The sequence below is a fragment of the Notamacropus eugenii genome, chromosome 5 (assembly GCF_028372415.1).
Source record: "Notamacropus eugenii isolate mMacEug1 chromosome 5, mMacEug1.pri_v2, whole genome shotgun sequence".
In the NCBI taxonomy this organism is placed as follows: Eukaryota; Metazoa; Chordata; class Mammalia; order Diprotodontia; family Macropodidae; genus Notamacropus; species Notamacropus eugenii.
The window spans coordinates 272226782-272250044 of record NC_092876.1 but is presented as its reverse complement, the minus strand read 5'-3'; the positions used below and the strand labels follow the sequence as shown (position 1 = coordinate 272250044).

The following is a 23263-nucleotide window of genomic DNA, read 5'->3' as shown; positions in this document are numbered from 1 at the left end:
ATTGATTAGAGAGATGCAAATCAAAACAACTCTGAGATACCACATCACACCTATCAGATTGGCTAACATGACAAAACAGGAAAATGATAAATGTTGGAGAAGATGTGGGAGAATTGGAACACTCATTCATTGTTGGGTGGAGCTGTGAGCTAATTCTGGAGAGCAATTTGGAACTACGCCCAAAGGGCTACAAAAATATCCTTTGACCCAGCAATATCACTTCCAGGACTGTATCTTCAAGAGATCATAAAAATTGGAAAGGGTCTCACATGTACAAAAATATTATAGCAGCATTCTTTGTGGTTGCCAAAAACTGGAAATCAATGGTATGTCCATCAATTGGGGAATGGCTGAATAAATTGTAGTATGTGAATGTAATGGAATACTATTGTGCTATAAGAAATGATGAACAGGAAGACTTCAGAGAGGCCTGCAAAGACTTACATGATCTGATGCTGAGTGAAAGGAGAAGAACCAGGAGAACTTTGTGCACAGCAACAACCACACTGTGAGAGGATTTTTTCTGGTAGACAGTAATTTATTGCAATGCAAAAATTCCCAATTGTCTTTTAAGGCAAAATGCCTTCTACATCCAGAGAAAGAACTATGGAATTCAATCACAGATTGTAGCAGATCATTTTCTTTTGTATTATGTTTTGGTTTGTTATATGATTTCTCCCATTTGTTTTAATTCTTCTATACAACGTGACTATGGTGAAAATGTATTTAATAGTAATGTATGTGTAGAACCTATATAAAATTGTATGCTGTCTTGGGGAGGGAGGAGAGAGGTGGGGGGGAAGGAGGCAAAGAAAAAATCTAGTTTGTATGGTAGTGATAGTGAACCACTGAAAACAAATTTTAAAAAAAAAGTAGAAACAAAAGTGAGTACAATATTCACATCTTGCCTAGGGCTTGCATGGTCCTTTATTACAGACTGGCTGACCTTTGTTTTTGCCATGACTGGACTCAGGAAAGCTCTCATGACTTTTCCAGTGCAGAAGTTACATCCTATGTCTTTTCCTATTTCAACTGATCATAGTCACTAAGCTATAGGCTTTCAAACAAATGGATAGAAAGAATAAATTAAAGCACTTAGGATATACTAAGAACTGTGCTTAGGGATATAATGCACCGGCACTATAAATACAAAAGTAAAATTGCTATTACTTTCAAGGAGTTTGCATCCTGATTGGAGGAGTCAACACATATGAAGGAGGCAGAGTAGGAACACATCAGGATATTCTGTGACTGAGACAAGCTTGTCAGGCATTTCTATCCTATCAGCTATTCTCAGATGGACAGTCTTTCCTCCAAAACAAAACTGCCAAGGTCCTCCTGTGCTGCAGCTTCCAAAAGTCATTAAGGGAAATCATAGAACATGCCACCCCAGAGAGCCAGGATCCACATATCAATAATTTTGCACCTCTGAAGTACTATGATTTCAGAACTCCTAGGCTCAGTCTGCAAACTGCATTTTAAATCTTTAAACTTCTCAGGTCTGGTGGTCCTTAAAAGACAAAAGTAACTTCAGAATTAGTTATTATTGAAGCTTTTCCTTAATTCCTACAATAAACTTCTGCCTAAAATGTTACCCATAAATACCATTTTTAAAAATTTGCTTCCTCTCCTATTTTTTTTCTCTTTGCTACTCTCCACTTTTTCATTTGATAATCTCATCAGTTTCAGTAGATTAAATTCTCTCTATGCAGCCCCCAATCTTTCTGCTAACTTTGTTTCAAATCTCCAACTGAATAAGATTTTCTTTAACTGAATATCCAATAGACATCTTAAAATCAGAATATCAAGAAATGAACTCATTATCTTACCTCCAAACCATTTTATCTTCTGAATTTGTTTTCCTGTTGAGGGCTCCACCATCCTTCCAGTCATCCAGGCTCACAATCTAGATATCCTTATTGGTTGCACTTTCTTTCATTCCCATATCCATTGTGTTGCCACAGCCTTCAGATTTTACTTCATAACATTTCTCATATATGGCCTTTTCTTTTCTCTGACTCTGCCACCTCCCTGGAGCAGGCCTTCATAAGTTTATGCCTGTATTATTATAATAAACTGCTAGTTGTTCTGCCTGCTACAAGTTTCTTTCATCTACTCCATTACTCCATCCTTCTTCCCATTGTCAAAGTGATTTTCCTGAAACACAGGTTTGACCATATCACTTCCTGCTTAATAAATTCCAGTGGTTTCCTATCAACTCCAAGATCAGATATGAAATTCTCTGTTAGGTCTTCAAGTATCTTCATAACCTGTCCCTCTTCTTTCCTCCATTTTTCTTATAGGCTCCACTGTACCACATACTTTGATTCAGTGATGCTGACCTCCTTGCTGTATCTCATATGAGACATTCCATCTCTTGGCTGACTAAGAATTTTCTCTGGGCCTCCACAATGCATGGAATACCATGATTTCTCACTTCCACCTCTTGGCTACCTTGTCTTCCTTCAAATCTTAGCTAAAATTCCACCTTCCATAGGAAACCTTTACTAATCTCTCATAATTCTATGACCTTTTCTATGATGATTTTTCCATATTTATCATGTATGTAGCTTCTTTATACACAGTTGTTTGCATATTGTCCATATCTTTCCATTGTAAGGCTTTTAAGAAGAGGTTCTTTATTTTACCTTTCTTTGCATCCTCAGTGTTTATCATGATGCCTGGCATGGAGTGGACACTTGATAAGTGTTTATTGACTAATTGACAGATTCAGAGATAATTTTCTTGAAAGTTTTTGGCCTAAAAATTGTACACTCTATGCACAAATTAGCAATAATAATAATAATTATAGCTGGTATGTATACAGTGCTTTACAATTTATAAAATGATTTTAAAATATCTCATGTTATCCTAACAATCACCCTCAGAGATAGGTAATGTTATTATTCTCATTTTATAGATGAGAAAACTAAGGCTGACACAATTTAATTGACTTACCCAGGGTAACTCTGCTAGTAATTATCTGAAACCAGATTTGAATTCTAGTGTTTCTATCTCTAAATGCAGCTTTCTATAATATGAACTGGCTACTTCTAATTTGATGATGAGCCCCTCTGAACTTAAACAAGTTAGTGCTCAGGTGCCACATATAGTGTGTGACTAGGCTTCTGATCAAAGCTTTACCTTCTTAGTAATACCTTTCCGTAACTGAATTCTACTTGCTTATCCATCAAGAACTGTCATCTCTACAATGTTATGCTGCATTAGAAAAGGACTTTAGGGAAGGATCTACCCAATACCATACTCAAAAGCTACAATGACAATACCCCAAAGAATAGAGGCTTCTGAAAGCCTTCAAAAGAGAATTGTTTTTAGAAGAAAAAACAATCAATAAAACAAGCAAATAAAGAGATGTTAAAACATTTTGTTTTTGTAAAAAGAAGTAATCTTAAAATGCCTTATTACAAACTTTACTTCATAGAGCTGCCTATCATGCCCACCACTGGTCCAAGTTGCAAAGGCACTGGAGTGGTACTTAAAGTGATGAAATTATAGCTTTCTGAAGTGCTGATGAACATAGAAACATAACAAAGGGAAAGGGAAAGTAGAGATTGGAGAAAATGATTGATCTTAAATATGTTGATGGCTGTGTTTATATGCCATGATTTAGTTAAAGAAAGTTGACTGAGGGCTGAGACATTCATGTTAATGTGTTGGTTGTCTTTCTGCATCAGAAGTTGTTTGACTTAAAGAATGGCACTGTAAATGATAATTTTATACATTTTTATTTCATTAGACTTTTGTATCACAGATTTAGATAACAGGTTTTCTCAAAGACTTTGACCTCTACTCAGGAAGAAGTTTATGAGATAAAGGGTTGGATCCTTTCAGGTAGGGACTGTTTTATTCTCTGTACTTGTATCTCCAATTTCTGTCACATAGTGTGCCTGTCACATAGTACAAGTATTTAATAAAAACTTGTTGAATGATTGATTAATTCTGTGTGTCATATATAAATTTTCAGAGTTTCCACTGTTCTCTATAAATAGCAGCTACTGAATAAATACTTAATGATGATGGAGAGAAACAGTAAATTAATTTTAGTGTGCATATTAGAAAATATTAATTCAGCTTGAAAAGGTAATTGCCTCCAAATTGTGGATGACTTTGATTGCCAGACAAAGGTATCTGAAATTCATTCAATGTACGATATGGAATCACTAACGACCTTTGAGGAGAGTAACAACATGACCAGATCCATGCTTAGAAAGACTATTCTGATTATTATATGAAGGACTCATTGGAGAGGAGAGAAAGTGGAGGACAGAAGGCCAGTAAGAGGTTTTTATAATAGTTCAGAAAGGTGTTAATTTGGGCTTGTATTCCTATGGAAGCAATGGAAATTTAAAAATGAGAGGCACTGTAATAGAGAGGGTCACCCTAAGAGTCAAGAAAACCTGAGTTCAAACCTTTCTGCATATACACTGACTTTGTCTCTGAAGTCACTAAATTTCTCAGGGACCCCAGGAAACTTTGAAAAGAAGAATTTACATATTAATTGCTTATTTGCTTTGTGGTAAGAGGTCACTGGCAGTCCTTCATAGCAATCACTTTACACTTCTCCATATGTCTCAGGGGTGGAGGGGAACTTTAAAAATATTTTTTTGCTGCTTCTTCTGGCATCTCACATTTTTCTGCAAAAGTATCATGAAATAGAATTTTCTCCTTTTGGGAATGAAGCCTTTATTTTATATGAAAAAAATTTTGTTGATGACATATTTTTATATTATCTAGAATTCTCAAGAAAACTCATTTTCTATTCACCCAAATAACTCTTCTTTATCACAAAGAATAAAAGAGAAAAGAAGAGAAAGACAAACAAAATGAAGAACTTATATAAATCCTAAGATCTTAGGTCAGCAGACGTTGACAAATACTCATCTTTGTCTATGATTCTTGTTTTCAATTAAGATGATGTAGCAATGAGACAGTTGTTGGGTTACATGTGCAAGTGCTGAAGGCTTTGTAATTTGTCCTTTTCATGGTGAATGTTGATGGTGTTGGAAAGAATAAATATTAAGAGCTGAAGATGGTTACAGTAGTCATCAATGAAATGAGTCCAATAAGAATATAACCACCTTGTTTTAAGTACTAGAGTAGGATAGCTTTAAACAAGAAAGAAGTAGGAGAGAAGTAATGACAATGTTCCCACAGAAGGACAGTGGGGCATCTTGTATGAGGAATGACCCCAGTGATCCTTTGTTATGTGCTTCTGCTGCCAATAGAAAGTAGACATTTTGTGACATGATAACATTATAGGGTATAGTGCTAGAGATGACCACATAATGATCATATATCATGGCCCAAAGGAAGAGTTAAAAAATGATTCTTACACCCTGATTAGATATTATTCTATGGTATACAATTCACTAACATTCCAGTGGTAATGACAATGGAAAAACGAGATCTATGAAGTTATTGGTCCTAAAGAAATGGTACATGAAGGATGAAGTTGAGAACAGACCCTGATTAACAGAATTAAGTTCAATTTCCCCATAATTCATACTATGTGGATTTGTAGAACAGGAGAAAGAAGTTAAGTTACTGATTTTACAAAATTTATTTTTTTCAATTTTCAACATTCTCTTCCACAAAATTTTGAATTTCAATTTTATCCCAGTTTCCCCCCTGCCCCCACCTCAGAAAGCATGTATTCTGATTGCCCTTTCCCCCAATCTGCCTTCCCATCTATCACACACTCCCTCTTATCCCCTTCCTTTCTATTTTACTATAGGACAAGATAGATTTCTATACCCCATTGCCTATATATCTTATTTCTTATTTGTGTGTAATAACAATTTTTAATATTCATTTTTAAAGCTTTGAGTTTCACATTCTCTTCCTTTCCCCCTACACCATCCACCCTCATTGAGAAGGCAAGCTTTCAGTATAGGTTATTCATGTGTAGTCATGCAAAATACTTCATAATAGTCATGTATTGAATGACTAACTGTATTTCCCTCTATCCTGTCCTGCCCTCCATTTATTCTATTCTTTCCTTTGACCTGTCCCTCTACCAAAGGGTTTCCTTCTGATTGCCCCTTCCCCCAACCTGCTATCCCTTCTGTTATCCCCCCTCCCTACCCCCTTTCCCCCTGCTTTCCTGCAGGATAAGATAAACTTCCATACCCAATTGTGTGTATTATACCCTCTTCATGTCAAATAGAATGAAAGGAAGGCTCACTTATTCCCTCTCACCTTCCCCTTCTTCCCCTCCATTGTAAAATCTTTTTCTTGCTTTTTTATGTAAGATGATTTACTACATTCCACCTGTCCTTTTCTCTTTCTCCTAGTACATTCCTCTCAACACTTAATTTTCTTTTTTGGATATTGTCCTTTCATATTCAGCTCACCCTGTGCCCTCCCTCTCTCTCTCTCTCTCTCTCTCTCTCTCTCTCTCTCTCTCTCTCTCTCTCTATCTGTTTTTCTCTCTCTCTCTCTACTTATATATAACATATACATATACATACACACACACACACACACATATATATATATATATGTATACACACATACATATATTCTTTCCAGCTATTCTAATACTAAGAAAAGTCCCATGAGTCACAAATATCATCTTTCCATGCAGGAATGTAAGCAGTTCACTGTAATAAGGCCTTTATGTTTTCTCTTTCCTGTTTACCTTTTCATGCTTCTCTTAATTCTTTTATTTAAAAGTCAAATTTTCTATTCAGCTCTGGTCTTTTCAACAAGAAAGTTTGAAAGTCCTCCATTTCATTGAAGTTCCATTTTTCCCCCCTGAAATCTGATACCCAGCTTTGCTGGGTAGACAGTTCTTTGTTTTAATCCTATCTCCTTTGACGTCCAGAATATCATATTCCTCACCCTCTGATCCTCTAATATAGAAGCTCCTAATCTTGTGTTATCCTGATTGTATTTCCACAATAATTGAATTGTTTCTTTCTAGCTGCTTGCAATATTTTCTCCTTGCCCTGGGCACTCTGGAATTTGACAGCAATATTCCTAAGAGTTATCCTTTTGGGACCTCTTTCAGGAGTTGATTGGTGGATTCTTTCAATTTCTATTTTACCATCTAGTTCTAGAATATCAGGTCAGTTTTCCTTAATAATTTCTTAAAAGATGATGTCTGGGTTCTTTTGTTGATTATGGTTTTCAGGTAGTCCAAAAATTGTTAAATTATCTCTCCTAGAACTATTTTTCCAGGTCAGTTGTTTTTGTCAACGAGATATTTTCACATTGTCTTCTATTTTTTCATTTTTTCACTGTTTTATAATTTCTTGATTTCTCATAAAATCATTAGCTCCCATTTCCTCCATTCTAATTTTTAAGGAATTATTTTTTTCAGTATGCTTTTAGAACTCTTTTCCCACTTGACCCATTTTGCTTATTAAGGTATTCTTCCCACTGGCTTTTTGGACCTCTTTTGCCATTTGAGTTCGTCTAATTTTAAAGGTGTTACTTCCTTCAGCATTTTAGGGGGGTTTTCTATAGCATGCTTTTGACATGTTTTTCATGGTTTTCTTTCATCACTCTCATTTCTCTTCCCAATTTTTCCTCTACTTCTCTTACTCAATTTTCAAAATCCTTTTTGAGCTCTTCCACGGCCTCAGACCAATTCATATTTTTCTTGGAGGCTTTGGATGCAGGAGCTTGGAACTTTGGCTTTGTTGTCTTCTGGTTGTATGTTTTGATCTTTTTCATCACTAATGATGTAAGAAAATACTTCTTCACTGGGAAAGTAAGACTCTATCATCTTTTTCTTTTTCCCCATTTCCTCATTTTTTCCACCAATTACTTGACTTTTGAGCTCTTTGTTAAGTGTAGGGCTCCAGAAGCAGTCTCTACTAAGCTGTGGCTGCTGCCACCTTGGGGCTGGAACCAGTGCCCTCTCAGCCAGGTGAGACCCTTCCCAGTGACCTTCAAAACTATCTTTGGCATTTGTGGGTTGAGAAGTTTGGAAGCTGCAGCAACCACCAGCAATTCCATCCCCTAAAGCCTACTCCAGGTTGGTCCACTCCTGGCATGGCCCACACTGAATTGTGCTCTACTCCCAGCCCAGTGTGATAGACCCTGCCTGTCAATCTTCCAGATTGTCTTGGGATGGAAATTTGCTTCAGTCTGTTCTTTTGTGGTTTCTGCTGCTCTAGAATTTGCTTAGAGCCATTTTTACAAGTTTTTTTAGCATTTTGGGAGGAGAGCTTTAGCAGGTCCTATATTCTACACTACTATCTTGGCTCCCCCGCCCCAAAGCTATTAATTGTTAAAGAAATAGTGCATGGGGGGGGGGGCAGAGTGAAGATGGCAGAGGAAAAAGACACACAAAAGCAGGCTCTCCTCACACAGCCCATAAAATACTTGTAGAGAGGGAGTCTCAACAAATTCTGGAGCAGCAGAAGTGGAGAACAACAGAGTGGAGGAGATTTCCAGCCCAGGGTGACCTGAAAGGCCCAAAGGAAATGTCTGTTGCACCAGACATGGAGCAGAGCCCAGCCCAGCCTTGGCCTTGTGGCATGGCTCCAGAATAGCCCTTGGGGCTGGAATCTCCAGTGGAGGAATCCCCAGTCAGAGTAGTAGCAGTTCCCAGATCCCTCAACCTACAGGCACCAAACGTCAGTGACAGGGTTTTTTCAGCTGGCTGGGAAGGGAGAAGGGCCTTCCCATGGGTCTGGTCTCAGGCAGCAGCTGGCCACAGAGGCCACAGTGGGCAGGCAACAGCAGGTCCTGCAGCCCCTACAGCAGCCCAGATCCATTGTTGGATCATAAAAACCCCTAGACGGACTAAGAAGCTGAATATTACCTCAGCTCTGTGTAGAGGCCCTGAGGGAGCTGGCAGAACTGGAGGCCAGCTGGCTGTGGAGAAGAAACTGCTAAGATTCTGGGCACAAAAATTCCTCCCTACTCTCAGACCAGTGTACATGATTGATTGTACCACCTTGGAGGAATTGAGATCTTACAGATTCCCAGAGTATACCCTACTCTTGACAAAGGACCCAAAAGTCAAGTAACTGGTTGGGAAAATGCTCAAAAAAGGGAAAAAAAATAAGGCTATAGAAGGTAACTTTCTTGGGGAACAGATATCTCCTCCCATCATTTCTGATGAGGAAAAACAATGCTTACTATCAGGGAAAGACATAAAAATCAAGGCTTCTGTATCCAAAACATCCAAAATAAATATTCAATGGGCTCAGGCCATGGAAGAGCTCAAAAAGGATTTTGAAAATCAAGTTAGAGAGGTGGAGGAAAAACCAGGAAGAGAAATGAGAGCACTGCAAGAAAATCATGAAAAGTGAGTCAACAACTTGCTAAGGGAGAACCAAAAAAATGCTGAAGAAATTAACACCTTGAAAAATAGGCTAACTCAATTGGCAAAAGAGGGTCAAAAAGCCAATGAGGAGAAGAATGCTTTCAAAAGCAGAATTAGCCAAATGGAAAAGGACGTCCAAAACCTCACTGAAGAAAATAGTTCTTTAAAAATTAGAATGGAACAGATGGAGGCTAATGACTTTATGAGAAACCAAGAAATCACAAAACAAAACCAAAAGAATGAAAAGATGGAAGACAATGTGAAATATCTCATTGGAGAAAAAACTGACCTGGAAAATAGATCCAGGAGAAACAATTTAAAAAATTATGGGACTACCTGAAAGCCATGATAAAAAAAAAACCGCCTAGACATCATTCTTCATGAAATTATCAAGGAAAACTGCCCTGATATTCTAGAACCAGAGGGCAAATAAATATTGAAAGAATCCACTGATCACCTCTTGAAAGAGATCCAAAAAGAGAATCTCCTGGGAACATTGTGGCTAAATTCCAGAGTTCCCAGGTCAAGGAGAAAATATTGCAAGCAGCTAGAAAGAAACAATGTGAGCATTGTGGAAATAAAATCAGGACAACACAAGATCTAGCAGCTTCTATATTAAGGGATTGATGGGCATGGAATATGATATTCCTGAAGTCAAAGGAACTAGGACTAAAACCAAGAATTACCTACCCAGCAAAACTGAGTATAATACTTCAGGGGAAAAATGGTCTTTCAATGAAATAGAGGACTTTCAAGCATTCTTGATGAAAAGACCAGAGCTGAAAAGAAAGTTTGACTTTCAAACACAAGAATGAAAAGAAGCATGAAAAGGTGAACAGCGAAGAGAAGTCATAAGGGACTTACTAAAGTTGAACTGTTTACATTCCTACATGGAAAGACAATATTTGTAACTCTTGAAACTTTTCAGTATCTGCGTACTGGGTGGGATTTCACACACACACACACACACACACACACACACACAGCACAGAGCACAGAGTGAATTGAATTGGGTGGGATCATATCTTAAAAAAATGAAATTAAGCAGTGAGAGAGAAATACACTGGGAGGAGAAAGGGAGAAATGAAATGGGGCAAATTATCTCTTGTAAAAGAGGCAAGCAAAAGACTTTTCAGTGGAGGGAAAAAGAGGGTAGGTAAGAGAAAAACATGAAGCTTACTCTCATCACATTCGGCTAAAGGAAGGAATAAAATGCACAGTCATTTTGGTATGAAAACCTATCTTACAATACAGGAAAGTGGGGGAGAAGGGGGATAAGCAGGGTGGGGGGGATGATGGAAGGGAGGGCAATGGGAGGAGGGAGCAATTTGAAGTCAACACTCTTGGGGAGGGACAGGATCAAAAGCAATGGGGGGCAGGATAGGATGGAGGGAAATATAGTTAGTCTTACACAACATGACTATTATGAAAGTCATTTGTAAAACTACACAGATATGGCCTATATTGAATTGCTTGCCTTCTCAAAGGGAAAGGGTGGGGAGGGAGGGATGAAGAGAAGTTGGAACTCAAAGTTTTAGGAACAACTGTATTGTTCTTGCTACTGAAAAAAGAAATACAGGTAATGGGTTATAGAAAGTTATCTTGCCCTACAAGACAAAAGAGAAGATGGGGACAAGGGAAGGGAGGGATGTTAGAAGAGAGGGCATATTGGTGATAGAGGCAATTAGAATTCTCGGTGTTTTGGGGTGGGGGGAGTGGAGAAATGAGAAAATTTGGAACCCAAAAGTTTGTGAAAACGAATGTTAAAAGTTAAATAAATAAATTTAAAATAAAAAAAGAATTCTTTCCCAGTAATTCCAAATGATAGATTTCTAAACTTTTTATTGATTAATCTCACACCCTATAAAATCTGCAACAATGATTTTAACTAAGAAGATTTAACTTTTCATTGTAATTCCAGATTTACCAAACTGGAACAATAAGGAAAAGTCTTAAAGTTTTGTTTATTTTTCTAGTTTAAAAGTCTCTGGTTGCCTCCATTTAAAACTTACAAGATAACAGACTCATTCACAGCACACATGATACAGACAGAAACATATACTGACAGACAAATTGACAATTAACAGAGAGAGAGGGAATCAGAAGCTTTTTAGAAATCCCCATCATGAATTAGCTATTATAATTCAGAGGAAAAGGGGTTGCAAGGATTCAAGACGTGACAGAATAAGGATGAACCTCTATGGTCGTAGGAGGGGTGGGGAGCCTTGGTGCCCCTGAAGTTTCTGACTTTCTATAACCTTAAGACAGGTCCTACATTCAGATTTCCAATGGTTTCTTAACAATAGTGACAAATACCAGGTTTGTAGTCTCTTACCACATTATGGGTGGGAATTGGGTTTGGGATGGGAGCTGTTCGAAACTCCCTTTTGGCTTTAATGTCCTCAGACTGTGTTTCTAGTGTTCAATAATCTACAGCTTAGCTATAATCTTCAGGAAATTCTTAAGAGAAAGGGGAGAGGGAGGAAATGAGGGGCTATTGGAAGCTTATGAGGTAAAGGTGGAGGGGGAGTGGTAGTAGTATTACAGCATCCTCTGGACATCTTAACTGTTCCATGGAATGTTTAACTAGGCCCCAAATAGATATTATGGAAGGAGGGACAGGCTTGCTGCTGCTATGTGCTCATTTTATGTTTTTACCTATGCCAACCCACTTTTCTTGGTTGACGGTTCCTTCCTTTGGGAACCATGGACTTTAAGCTTTATTATCACATCTACTATTTTTTCAGTTCTACTTTCCTGTAGCTTAGACCCTGACTGCTTTACCAAGCATTTCAACAAATTAACATAACTTCTCCTTGTAGGATATTCTTGACCAATACTGCATCCCTGTTCTACTCAACGATCATGACCCCAGAAGATATCGGGCTGCTGACTCCTGCTGCCATCGAATATGTCCCTTCAGGTCCCTGGTTTGCATCCCACAAACAGGGGTCATCTGCAAGGGGACAGGAGCACATGTGGGAATAGATACCAAGCTATTCAAGTCATAGCCTGGGCAGGCTCAGGAACAAGCGACTGCCCCGAGCTGCTTCAAGAGTCAACTTTTACTTACAAATTGATGTCATGGTTACATCTCAAGATAAGGAGACGCAGACATACATTTCCTGGGAGAGCACACAGATATACAATGTACAGCTTTTAAGACCCTTACAATAGTTAACTTTTATGACTCATTATCCTGTCTTCATGATATAGAATTCTATATAATTTACTTAGAGGATATTCTGCCCCACTGGGTTCCCAAGGAAGCATGCTTGATCTCATAGTCATGTCCCTGCTGTTGTAGGAGACATATACGTCATATACAACTTTTATTACTTATGAGGCTTGTCAAATCAAATTACAGTAGTACAAAGTCCCACATTAGAGGATAATGGAGACCTCCCTTAATTATACATGGGTAGGGACAGATAGGTGGAACAGTGGATAGAGTACTGACCCTAGTGTCAGGAGGATCTCAGTTCAAATCTAGCCTCAGACACTTGACACTTATTAACTGTGTGATTCTGGTCAAATCACTTAACTTCAATTGCCTCACCAAAAAAAAAATAGGCAGTGAAATGCAGAGAGACAATATGTTTCTTTGAATAAAGGTGATTAATGGTACAATACAACTTAGAGACAAAAGTTGAACTTTTGAATTTCACCAATAAACAAAGAAACATGACTTAGTCAATTTTACAGCATGTTAGGGGTGGTAAACAATAGAACTAATTATAAAATGGAATCAGAATCAATTTTTCTAACTTTATAGATGGAGGACATAATGACAAACTAGATATCGTCCATGCTGGGAACACAGAGAAGAGAGTAGAGGAATGGTACAGGAATTACTAAAGGCAAAGGCAACACTGACAGCTTTTTTTGTTATTAAGAACAGGTCTCAAAAATATAAAATAACACTTTGAAATGGCTGTTGGGAGGGTTTTCTTACAACAGAGGATGAGAAAGTTAGAGTCATTTCACTGAATTCAATTTCAAAGGGAAGTTGTGTGTGTGTTCGTCCCTCGTTGCCGAAGAAGACCATGCCATCAGAGAAATGATGATGTGACTTGTGCTTCACTTTGTTTTGAGCGAGGGAGGGCTGTGCAGGTCACCAACCTCAGTTCTCCTCCAGAGCCATCTGAATCCAGTGACCAGATATTCAACAGGATAACTGGAGATGACACAGGATGAGGCCATTGGGGTTAAATGACTTTTCCAAGGTCACGTAGCTAGTGAGTGTCAAGTGTCTGAGGTGAGATTTGAACTCAATTCCTCCAGACTTCTGCACTGGGGCTCTATCCACTACACCACCTAGTTGCCCCCTCAAAGAAAAGAATGGAAAATGGTAAAGCAAAAAAAACCGATGCTCTTTTTTAAGTGCATATGTAGGGTCTTCTAAGTTCCGAGAGAGGATTAATAGGAGAAAGGGAAACAGCTAACAAAGAAGATAGTATCTACTCATGGAATAAATGAAAGGCTGAATTCAGTGATCCCTCTCTAACTCTTCATAGCCATTCTGAATGCTGGGGAAGTAATTTCCCCTGACTTTTGTTTGTATAGCACTTAATCATGGGGGAAGAATTCAGCTCTCATTCTAATGACTAGGGATATTACTGGGAGCATTATTATTAAAGATAGACAAGATTGCATAATTTCTTCTTCTCTAGAGTGTCCTATCTTCAAGGTTTTAAGTAGTCCAAGGGGATCCACTGTATTCAATTTTTAAAGTACAAATATCACCAAATGACAACTAGAAATACATTTTCTCCTAAAGTAGACAGCTCAGGGTAAGAGGGTAATTCCTTTGCTTGTGTGAACTTACATAGTTTGCTGGACAGCATCCTACAATAGGCAAGAGAATATATGGATTCTTGTCTGGAAAGTATTATTTACAAGTCATTGAACTGAAGGAAAAGTTTTAGTGTCCTTATTGTAAGAGGAGGAGGATTACTTTTGCTCTGCCCTTTTCAGGGCATTCTGATTATCAAACTATTTGAAGATAGTTTGTAAGCTAAAATGATTTTCTAAAGTGGTGTATTTCAAGTTCTAAAAAACAGAGAAAATTCATTCTTTAGTTTTTTTCTTCATCTTCTGAAAACAAACCATAGTCTTCTCTACTCTCCACAGGATTCTGTTAAGGACACAAATTCCACCAGCTTTTCATCATGTTGGAAATAAAAATAACTTGGCAAAGAGAATGACATACTCACCTTTGAGCAGAGTTGCCCATGCCTCAGATGCTGCAATTTTAAGCAATTTAACAGAGTGAGAATAGAGATAGGTTCTACCTTAGTACATTTAAGGAAGGTTGTTTGGTAACTAATAATCTCTTCTCCTTTTCACATTGTTTTAAATTTTTTGTGTCATGCATGTTATTTTTTCTGTCTTTAGACTGGTGGCTCAGATATCATCCCCTATTCATAATGTTTCCTGTCGCCCCATCTTCTCTGCTGAGAAAAAAAATAAGTGAAACTCAATATTCTTTCACTCATGCCTCATTCTAGCCAGTGAATTCCAGGAGATAAGTTCAGAACCTCTTAAATCCTATTCTTTTTCTTTTTTCTTTTTTTGCTTCTTTAGGGCTAATAGACTTGCACAGATTCTTTTTCAGCAGCTATTTAGGAATTTTATCAAGGGAGGAGTGGAATACATCAGTAAAATGACCAACAAGCAACAGAATATGAAACAGTTACACATGGTTTTCTAAAAACCTTCATCCCTGTGAAGAACCATAATGTCAGTGTCCTTCTAATCTGTATAGCACCCATGATTAAAATTTTTCTACATGAACTTGATTTTTAAAGATATATTTTGATAATTTTATTTCAACGTAGCTGATTTCTTTTGTTATTCTACATTTCTGCTTTTAAAAACATTATTCTGAGAATAGGCTCCACCAAAATGTTAAAGATATGTGTAACATTAAAAAGAAACCTAATCCAGATTAACATGAGTGTTTACTAAAGAGGTATCACAAGAAGTCCCAGAAAAAAATGAATCTTAAAAGACAGTGGACACTCTAGCATTAGTGGTAATTGCATGTGGGTCTTATTTCAAAAAATAGATGACTCCCTGAATATTTACAGGCAAATTTTATTTTGCAGATAGCAACATATCTCCCTCTAAACAAAATTACTATTTCTTTTAAATTTGTTTTTAATATTTTCTTTTTCTCAACTACATGTCAAAACAATTTTTAGCATTCATTGTTACAAGATTTTGGGTCCCAAACTTCTCTCCCTCCCTCCTAAAATGTTGGGCAATTTGATATAGGTTATATATATATATATATATATATATAAAATCATGTAAAACATTTTCATATTAGTCACAGCTGTCAAAGAAGACAAAGACCAAAAGAAAAAACTATGAAAAAGAATAGAGTAAATGAAAATAGTATATTTCAATCTGCATTCAGATGGACTGTATCTGGATTTGGATAGCATTTTCTTTCATGGCTCCTTTGTACTTGTCTTGGATCATCGTGTTCTTGAGAAAAGATAAGTCATTAATAGTTGATCACATTACAGTGTTGTTCATACTATGTACATTGTTTTCCTGATTCTGCTATTTTTTCCCTTTGCAGTAGTTCATACAAGTCTTTCCAGATTTTTCTGAAATTTGCCTGCTTATTATTTCTTATACAACAATAATATTCCATTACTTTCATAAACCATAGCTGGTTGAGCAATTCTCAGATTGATGGGCATCACCTCAATTTCCAATATTTTGCCATGAATTTGCACATATAGGCCCCTTTCCCTTTTTTACAATCTCTTTGGAATACAGACCTGATAGTGGTATTGCTTGAGGAAAGAGTATATATAGTTTGGTTGTCCTTTGGCGATAGTTCCAAGTTATTCTCCAAAATGGTTGGATCAGTTTACAACTCCACCAACAGTTCATTAGTGTCACAATTTTCCCATATCCTCTCCAATAGTCATCATTTTTCTTTTTTCTTTTTTTGTCATATTAGCCAGTCTCATAGGTGTGAAATGGTACCTTGCTGTTTTAGTTTGCATTTCTCTAATCAAGTTATTTCAAGCACTTCTTCATATGCCTATAGATAGTGTTGATTTCCTAATCCGAAAATTTCCTCTTCATATGCTTTGACCATTTATCAATTGGGGGATGCCTTGTATTCTTAAAAATTTGAATCATCTCTCTGTATATTTGAAATATGAGCCCTTTACCAGAGATACTAGTGGTAAAGATTGTTTTCAAACTTTCTGCTTTCCTTCTAATCTTGGTTGGTGTAGTTTGGTTTGTGCAAAAGCTTTTTAACTTAATATAATCAGTATTATCTCTTTTACATTCTGTAAAGCTATCTCTTACATAGTCATAAATCTGTAACTCACTTAACTTCTCCTTTAAGAATTTGGATGCTATATCAGTTGGTGAATATATATTTAATACTGATATTTCTTTATTGTCTAGAACCTTTTAGCAAGATGTAATTTCCGTATATCTTTTAATAAGTTTTATTTTTGATTTTGCTTTTTTGATTTCAGGACTGCTACCGCTGCTATTTTTTGAACTTCAATCAAAGCATAATAGATTCTGCTCCAGCCTATTAGTTTCACTCTGTGTATGCCTCTCTGTTTCAAATGTGTTTCTTGTAAACAACATATTGTAGGATTCTGGTTTTTGATCCAATCTGCTCTCCACTTTAATTTTATGGAAATTCATCCCATTCATATTCACAGTTATGCTTACTGACTGTGCATTTCTTTTTATTCTATTTTTCCTCCTCTTTGTCCTCTCTCTTTTCCTCCCTTCCTTCTTCGAGAGTGTTTTGCTTCTGTCTATCCCCTCTCCCAGTCTGCTCTCTCTTCTTTTAGTACCACCCCCACCCCTTTCCTTAATCTCCTCCCTTCCTACTTTTCCATTGGGTAAAATAGATTTTTATATTCAACTTATTGAGTATATTTTTCCCTCTTTAAACCAGTAGTGATATAAGTTTCTAGTAATGCCCATCACTCACCCTCCCAGCTTTCCCTGTATTATAATAGGTTTTTCTCATCTCTTTATGTGAAATAATTTACCCTATTTTACCTCTCCCTTCCTTCTGGATCCAGTGTACTCCTCTTTCTCATATCACAGTTATTTTTTATATTATTCCCTCAAATTGATCTTATACCAATACCCTCTGTCTATGTGTACTTTCTAGCTGTACTACCAGTGGTAGATTTTTTTTTATATATTATTTTTTTTTATTTTTTTAATGTTTAACAATCACTGCCATACAATTGCGATTTTATCCCTCCCCACCCACCCCCCCACTACCTCCCTCCCTCCCCACGACTGCATACAATTCTGTATAGATTCTACATATACTTTCCTATTGAGTATATTTTCACTATAGTCATGCTATGTAGTCAGACTAAGATAAATGAAAGAATCCGTATAACAAATCAGAACATGATACACAAACAGATACACATACACAAACATGATCTGCTACATTATGTGAGTGACTTCCATATTTCTCTCTCTGAGTGTGGAAGGCATTTTGCCTTGGGGTCCACCATTGGGATTTTTTTTTTTTTCAGAAGTTCTTGTGTTATTACAAAAATCTAAGTCTACCAGAAAAAACTCTCACACACTGTGGTTGTTGCTGTGCATAAAGTTCTCCTGGTTCTGCTCCTTTCACTCAGCATCAGGTCATATAAGTCCTTCCAGGCCTCTCTGAAGTCTTCTTGTTCATCATTTCTTATGGCACAATAGTACTCCATTACATTCATATACCATAATTTATTCAGCCATTCCCCAATTGATGGACATCCCCCTGACTTCCAGTTTTTGGCAACTACATAGAGTGCTGCTATAAATATTTTTGTACATGTGGGACCCTTTCCCATTTTTATGATCTCTTGGGGATATAGTCCTAGTAGCGATATTGCTGGGTCAAAGGGTATGCACATTTTTGTAGCCCTTTGGGCATAGTTCCAAATTGCTCTCCAGAATGGTTGGATGCGCTTGCAGCTCCACCAACAATGAATTAGTGTTCCAACTCTCCCACATCCTCACCAGCATTTATCATTTTCTTGTTCTGTCATGTTTGCCAATCTTATAGGTGTGATGTGGTACCTCAGAGTTGTTTTGATTTGCATCTCTCTAACCAATAGTGATTTAGAGCATTTTTTCATATGATTATAGATAGCTTTAATTTCTTCCTCTGAAAATTGCCTGTTCATATCCTTTGACCATTTATCAATTGGGGAATGACTTGTATGATTATACATTTGGGTCAGTTCTCTATATATTCTAGAAATGAGGCCTTTATCCCCGAGCTTAGCTGTAAAAATTTTTTCCCAATTTACTACATCCCTCCGGATTTTGGTTGCATTGGGTTTGGTTGTGCAAAAACTTCTCAGTTTAATGTAATCAAAGTTATCCATTTTGCATTTCATAATGCATTCTATCTCTTCTTTAGTAAAGAATTCTTCCCTTCTCCATAGATCTGATAAATACACTATTCCTTGCTTCTCCAGTTTATTCATGGTATCAATCTTTATACCTAAATCATGTACCCATTTGGACTTTATTCTTGTGTACGGTGTCAGGTATTGGTCTATGCCTAATTTCTGCCACACTGTTATCCAGTTTTCCCAGCAATTTTTATCAAACAATGAGTTCTTATCCCAGAAGCTGGGGTCCTTGGGTTTATCAAACAGAAGGTTGCTATATTCCTTGCCTACTGCATCTTGAGTGCCAAGTCTATTCCACTTGTCTACCTCTCTGTTTCTTAGCCAATACCAAGTGGTTTTCATAATTGCTGCTTTATAGTACAGTTTAAGGTCTGGTAGCGCTAGGCCACCTTCCCAGGCATTTCTTTTCATTAGTCCCTTTGATATTCTGGACCTTTTGTTTTTCCAAATGAATTTTGATATTATTTTATCCAGTGGTAGATTTTTTAAAAGAATTATAAGTATCATCATTTCATGTTGTACTTAGTGCATGGCAAGTAATAAATGCTTTAAAAATGCTTGATGATTGATTTCCAAAGTAACAGCTGAAGATGTTTTATGATTTTATGACAATTTTTATCATAGAAGTTACAAGAAAACTGAACTTGATTTCCAAAACAATAATGCTTTTTTGACTATTAATGAATGTTAAAGCCAATTCCACTACCTCTCTTAGTTGTCTCTTCAAAGCCAACCTGTAATCCATTCTTTTTTTTTCTAACCTTGCTTCCTTTTTCTTTTTTCCATCAGATTTCACTTAAAGTATATGTTATACTATCCTTTTAAGGTCTTTTTTCATAAGGACCAAGTTAGATGAAAAGGGTAGGAAAAATATTTTTTGTGCAAAAGGAAAATATTCATATTAATTTTCAAAGGATGTGTGGTTTTACCACAATTGCATAAAAATATTTTGACATAGAAAGAAATTCATTTTAATTTTAACTCCCAGTGTTTATGAAGAAACACAGATTTAAGATGGAATTTCAAAAGTCCTAGAAAGAGAATGAATTCTGATGTAAATGTTATACATTTGATGCTATAAAGAAACAGAATTTTTAATTTATTAAAATTTGGAGAGATATAAGTATAAAGCAATAGTTTCAAGGACATTAAAGAGATATTGGACCATGCTGAAGCTTTAAAAGCTACAGGGCATCCAGAGCAATGAGTTACAACTTTGCCACATGTACTCTCTAAGCTTGAGCTCACTTTCTTCTAAACTCTTTAAGTACTTATAGTAGAGGTTATTGCTGGCTTGGAGGCAGGGATGACTTATTAATTGTTATTACTATACCACCTTAGGAACAGCTTTGTGGAACAATGGGTAGATCATTGGGCATGGAGTCAGAAAGACATGAATTCAAATTTGGCCTTACCCAAGACAAAAACAATTGAACAACCACAGCAACATAGCACATTAGTAAGTACAAATTTCTAAAATCTAAATGTCTAGCTGTTTGTTGTTTTCTACTGATAAATAATAGTTGGAGTATTCTGAGATGGGATAATGAGAAATAGGATTAGAAAAAAGTTCCTTAGACAGCCTGGAGCACTAAGGGGAGAAGTAGGTCTGGGTCTGGGGAGCAACTTCCTCTTAGGAGTGAGGAAATAGCTCTAGACCTTGTGCTACCAATGTAAGCTTCAATCTTAAACTCTTAAAGCAACCAACAAGATGATCTAGTGCATATAATCTAATAATATCTTTAAATTTTAAGCCTTTTTCCTCATGGGTATCTTCCTATATAGCTGTTCTTCAGAATTAACAGTCAAAAAACTAAAGTCAGTATATAGGTTCTATGAGAGAAAGGGAGATAGTTTCTCAAATGTAATGGGAGATATTGCTTTAGATCCAGGGCTCTTAACTGATCTTATATAGACCCCTTGGAGATCCACTTGGGTGAGATGAACTTGGGTGAGAAAAAAATAAATCCTTATCTTTCCTAGTCTTTGGTTTCCTTTGCAATACTATGAATTTTACTTTATGCATTTAATAGCCTTATTTTAAGAAGGGGTTCAAAGGCTTCACCACACTTTATAAGTTTAGACATTGATAAATGAACCTGCTAAAAATGTTATCACAGTTTTAGAGGTGAAAATCACAAGGTCTAAAATTTAAGTAATTAGATGATGATCACGCAGTACATAACATTAAGATGTTTTCCTGAGTAAAAGTCTTAAATCAAATCCTGCCTACTTCAGTATTCCTTTCTTAGTCCCCACTCATCACCTCCAACTGCTCATGGATTTATTCTTAAAATTAAATTATACATATTATATTCTTACATTTGTCTAGTTATTTGTGTAATGCTTACTCCATTAGATTATGAATTTCTTGAAAGTACAGACTGATTTTATTCTCTTTATATCTCTAGCACTAAGCACCCAGCACTTAGTAGATGCTTAAATGGTGATGATAGATTGATAGCCAGTCAGGACAACATGTTTTTCCCTTGATCAGACCTAGTGTCAATTCCATGCAAAATTTTAATAGACAAAATTTGTCTTTGGAATTCTACATTAATGATATACTTATCCTTCCTGTACTTGAACTTCTTGGTCTTAATGTCCTTATCTGGAAAATTGGGAGTTTGGAATAAAAGATTTCTAAGGTGACATGAAGCTTTTACATCTATGATAAAAGCATGGAAGTCATAAAGGAAAACTCCTTATTTCACACTTGAATATCTTATAAATAAAATCCAGCACGTTCAAGCGATATCTACCCAGACACCTTAATTGAAGGGAACTTACTACTGCATTATAAAGTTTATTCTGTGATGGGGCAATTCCTAGATCATGTTGGTCAAGCCCTGTGTTTTCTGTTATTTGCATGAGTTTATTAGACCATAGCTGCTATAACTGCCTTCTTCATAGATTTGGGGGTTTTCTGTTTTTTTTTCTTTTTGCCCCATTTAACTTCCAAAACCCCTTGTTGTAGAGAAGGTCCCACTACACAGTTATTGAACTAGTCATGCCAGGACAAAGTAGTTTTCAATTCTTCAATCCTATAATTCTATGAATAGGTTCATCAAATACAAAACTTTGTCCAAGTTATGAGATATTAGTATTAGTAATTTGTATGATATGAAAGAAACAAAGGAGAGCAATGTGTGGTTTGAGAGATACAGACAGAGACAGACGGAGAAAGAAAGAAACAGACTGAAAAAGCAATAGAAAAAGAGTATAAAAATCATTTTTAGTTACTAAGATGTTTCTCTCATATCTTCGCAGATTTCCAACCTAATTATTTGAGGAAAATGGCAATGGAAAATAACACAATGGTGAGAGAATTTATCCTCTTGGGCTTAACAAAACAAACGGAGCTCCAGATACCACTCTTCCTTTTGTTTCTAGGAATCTACTTAGTCTCCATGGTTGGGAACCTCAGTTTAATTTTATTAATCTGGGTCAGTTCTCAGCTTCATACTCCCATGTACTATTTCCTCAGTAACCTGTCATTCATAGATCTCTGTTACTCCTCTGTCATTACACCCAAAATGCTGGAGAACTTTGTATCAGAGAAGAACATCATTTCCTATCCAGGGTGCATGACCCAGTTCTTTTTCTTCTTCTTCTTTGTAATTGCTGAATTCTACATGCTGACAGCAATGGCCTATGATCGTTATGTTGCCATCTGTAGACCCCTGCTCTATAACATCACCATGGTGCCATGGTTCTGCTCCCTGCTGGTGGCAGGTGTATACATAATGGGGGGCATTGGGGCCATTGTTCATACCAGTTACCTAGTCAGATTGTCCTTCTGTGGGGACAGTGTTATCCATCATTACTTCTGTGATGTTCTTCCCCTTCTGAAGCTCTCCTGTTCCAGCACCCACGTCAATGAGCTTTTAGTGATGACTGATGGTGGATTTAATTTGTTGGTTACAACTTTGCTCATCTGGATCTCTTACACTTTCATTCTTCTGAATATCCTTCGTATACAATCTACTAAGGGCCGTTATAAAGCTTTTAGCACCTGTGGATCCCATCTGGCAACTATTTCTGTTTTTTATGGTTCCATTTTGATCATGTATTTTATACCAGTTTCTAGCAGTGTGGCCCAGAAGAATGTAGTCTCAGTATTTTATACCACAGTGATCCCCATGCTGAACCCTTTGATCTATAGCCTGAGGAACAAGGATGTGAAGGATGCATTAAGGAAAATCATCAATAGCACAAGGTTCCAAGGTCCACATAGGAAATAGCAAATCTGAAGATCATTAGAATCTTGACTTTTCTTTTAATTCTTCTTAGACAGTAGAGATACTCCTCTAGATTAGGCATCATCTTAAACAATATAGCAACGAAGGCAAGTAAATGCCTCAATCTCTGTCACTGCTGATGTCTGTATCTGCCCTGCACAGGCTGCTTTCAGGTGCAGGTAGCCTCCCACTCCATAACTATGTTCTCATACCCCCCTTCTTCCCAATTGCCCTTGCATATTATACCTCATATTATTTCAAGGCTCTGCGTTCACAGAACG

General features: G+C 36.8%; 1 protein-coding gene across 1 annotated transcript; it reads left to right on the top strand.

The window, feature by feature from the left end:
- The first annotated feature begins 22037 nt into the window (after positions 1-22037).
- Positions 22038-22985, top strand: LOC140507855 (olfactory receptor 8D1-like). Its single transcript, XM_072615723.1, has one exon. It carries the CDS (start codon positions 22038-22040, stop codon positions 22983-22985), a length of 948 nt encoding a protein of 315 aa, XP_072471824.1.
- Positions 22986-23263: the final 278 nt, after the last annotated feature.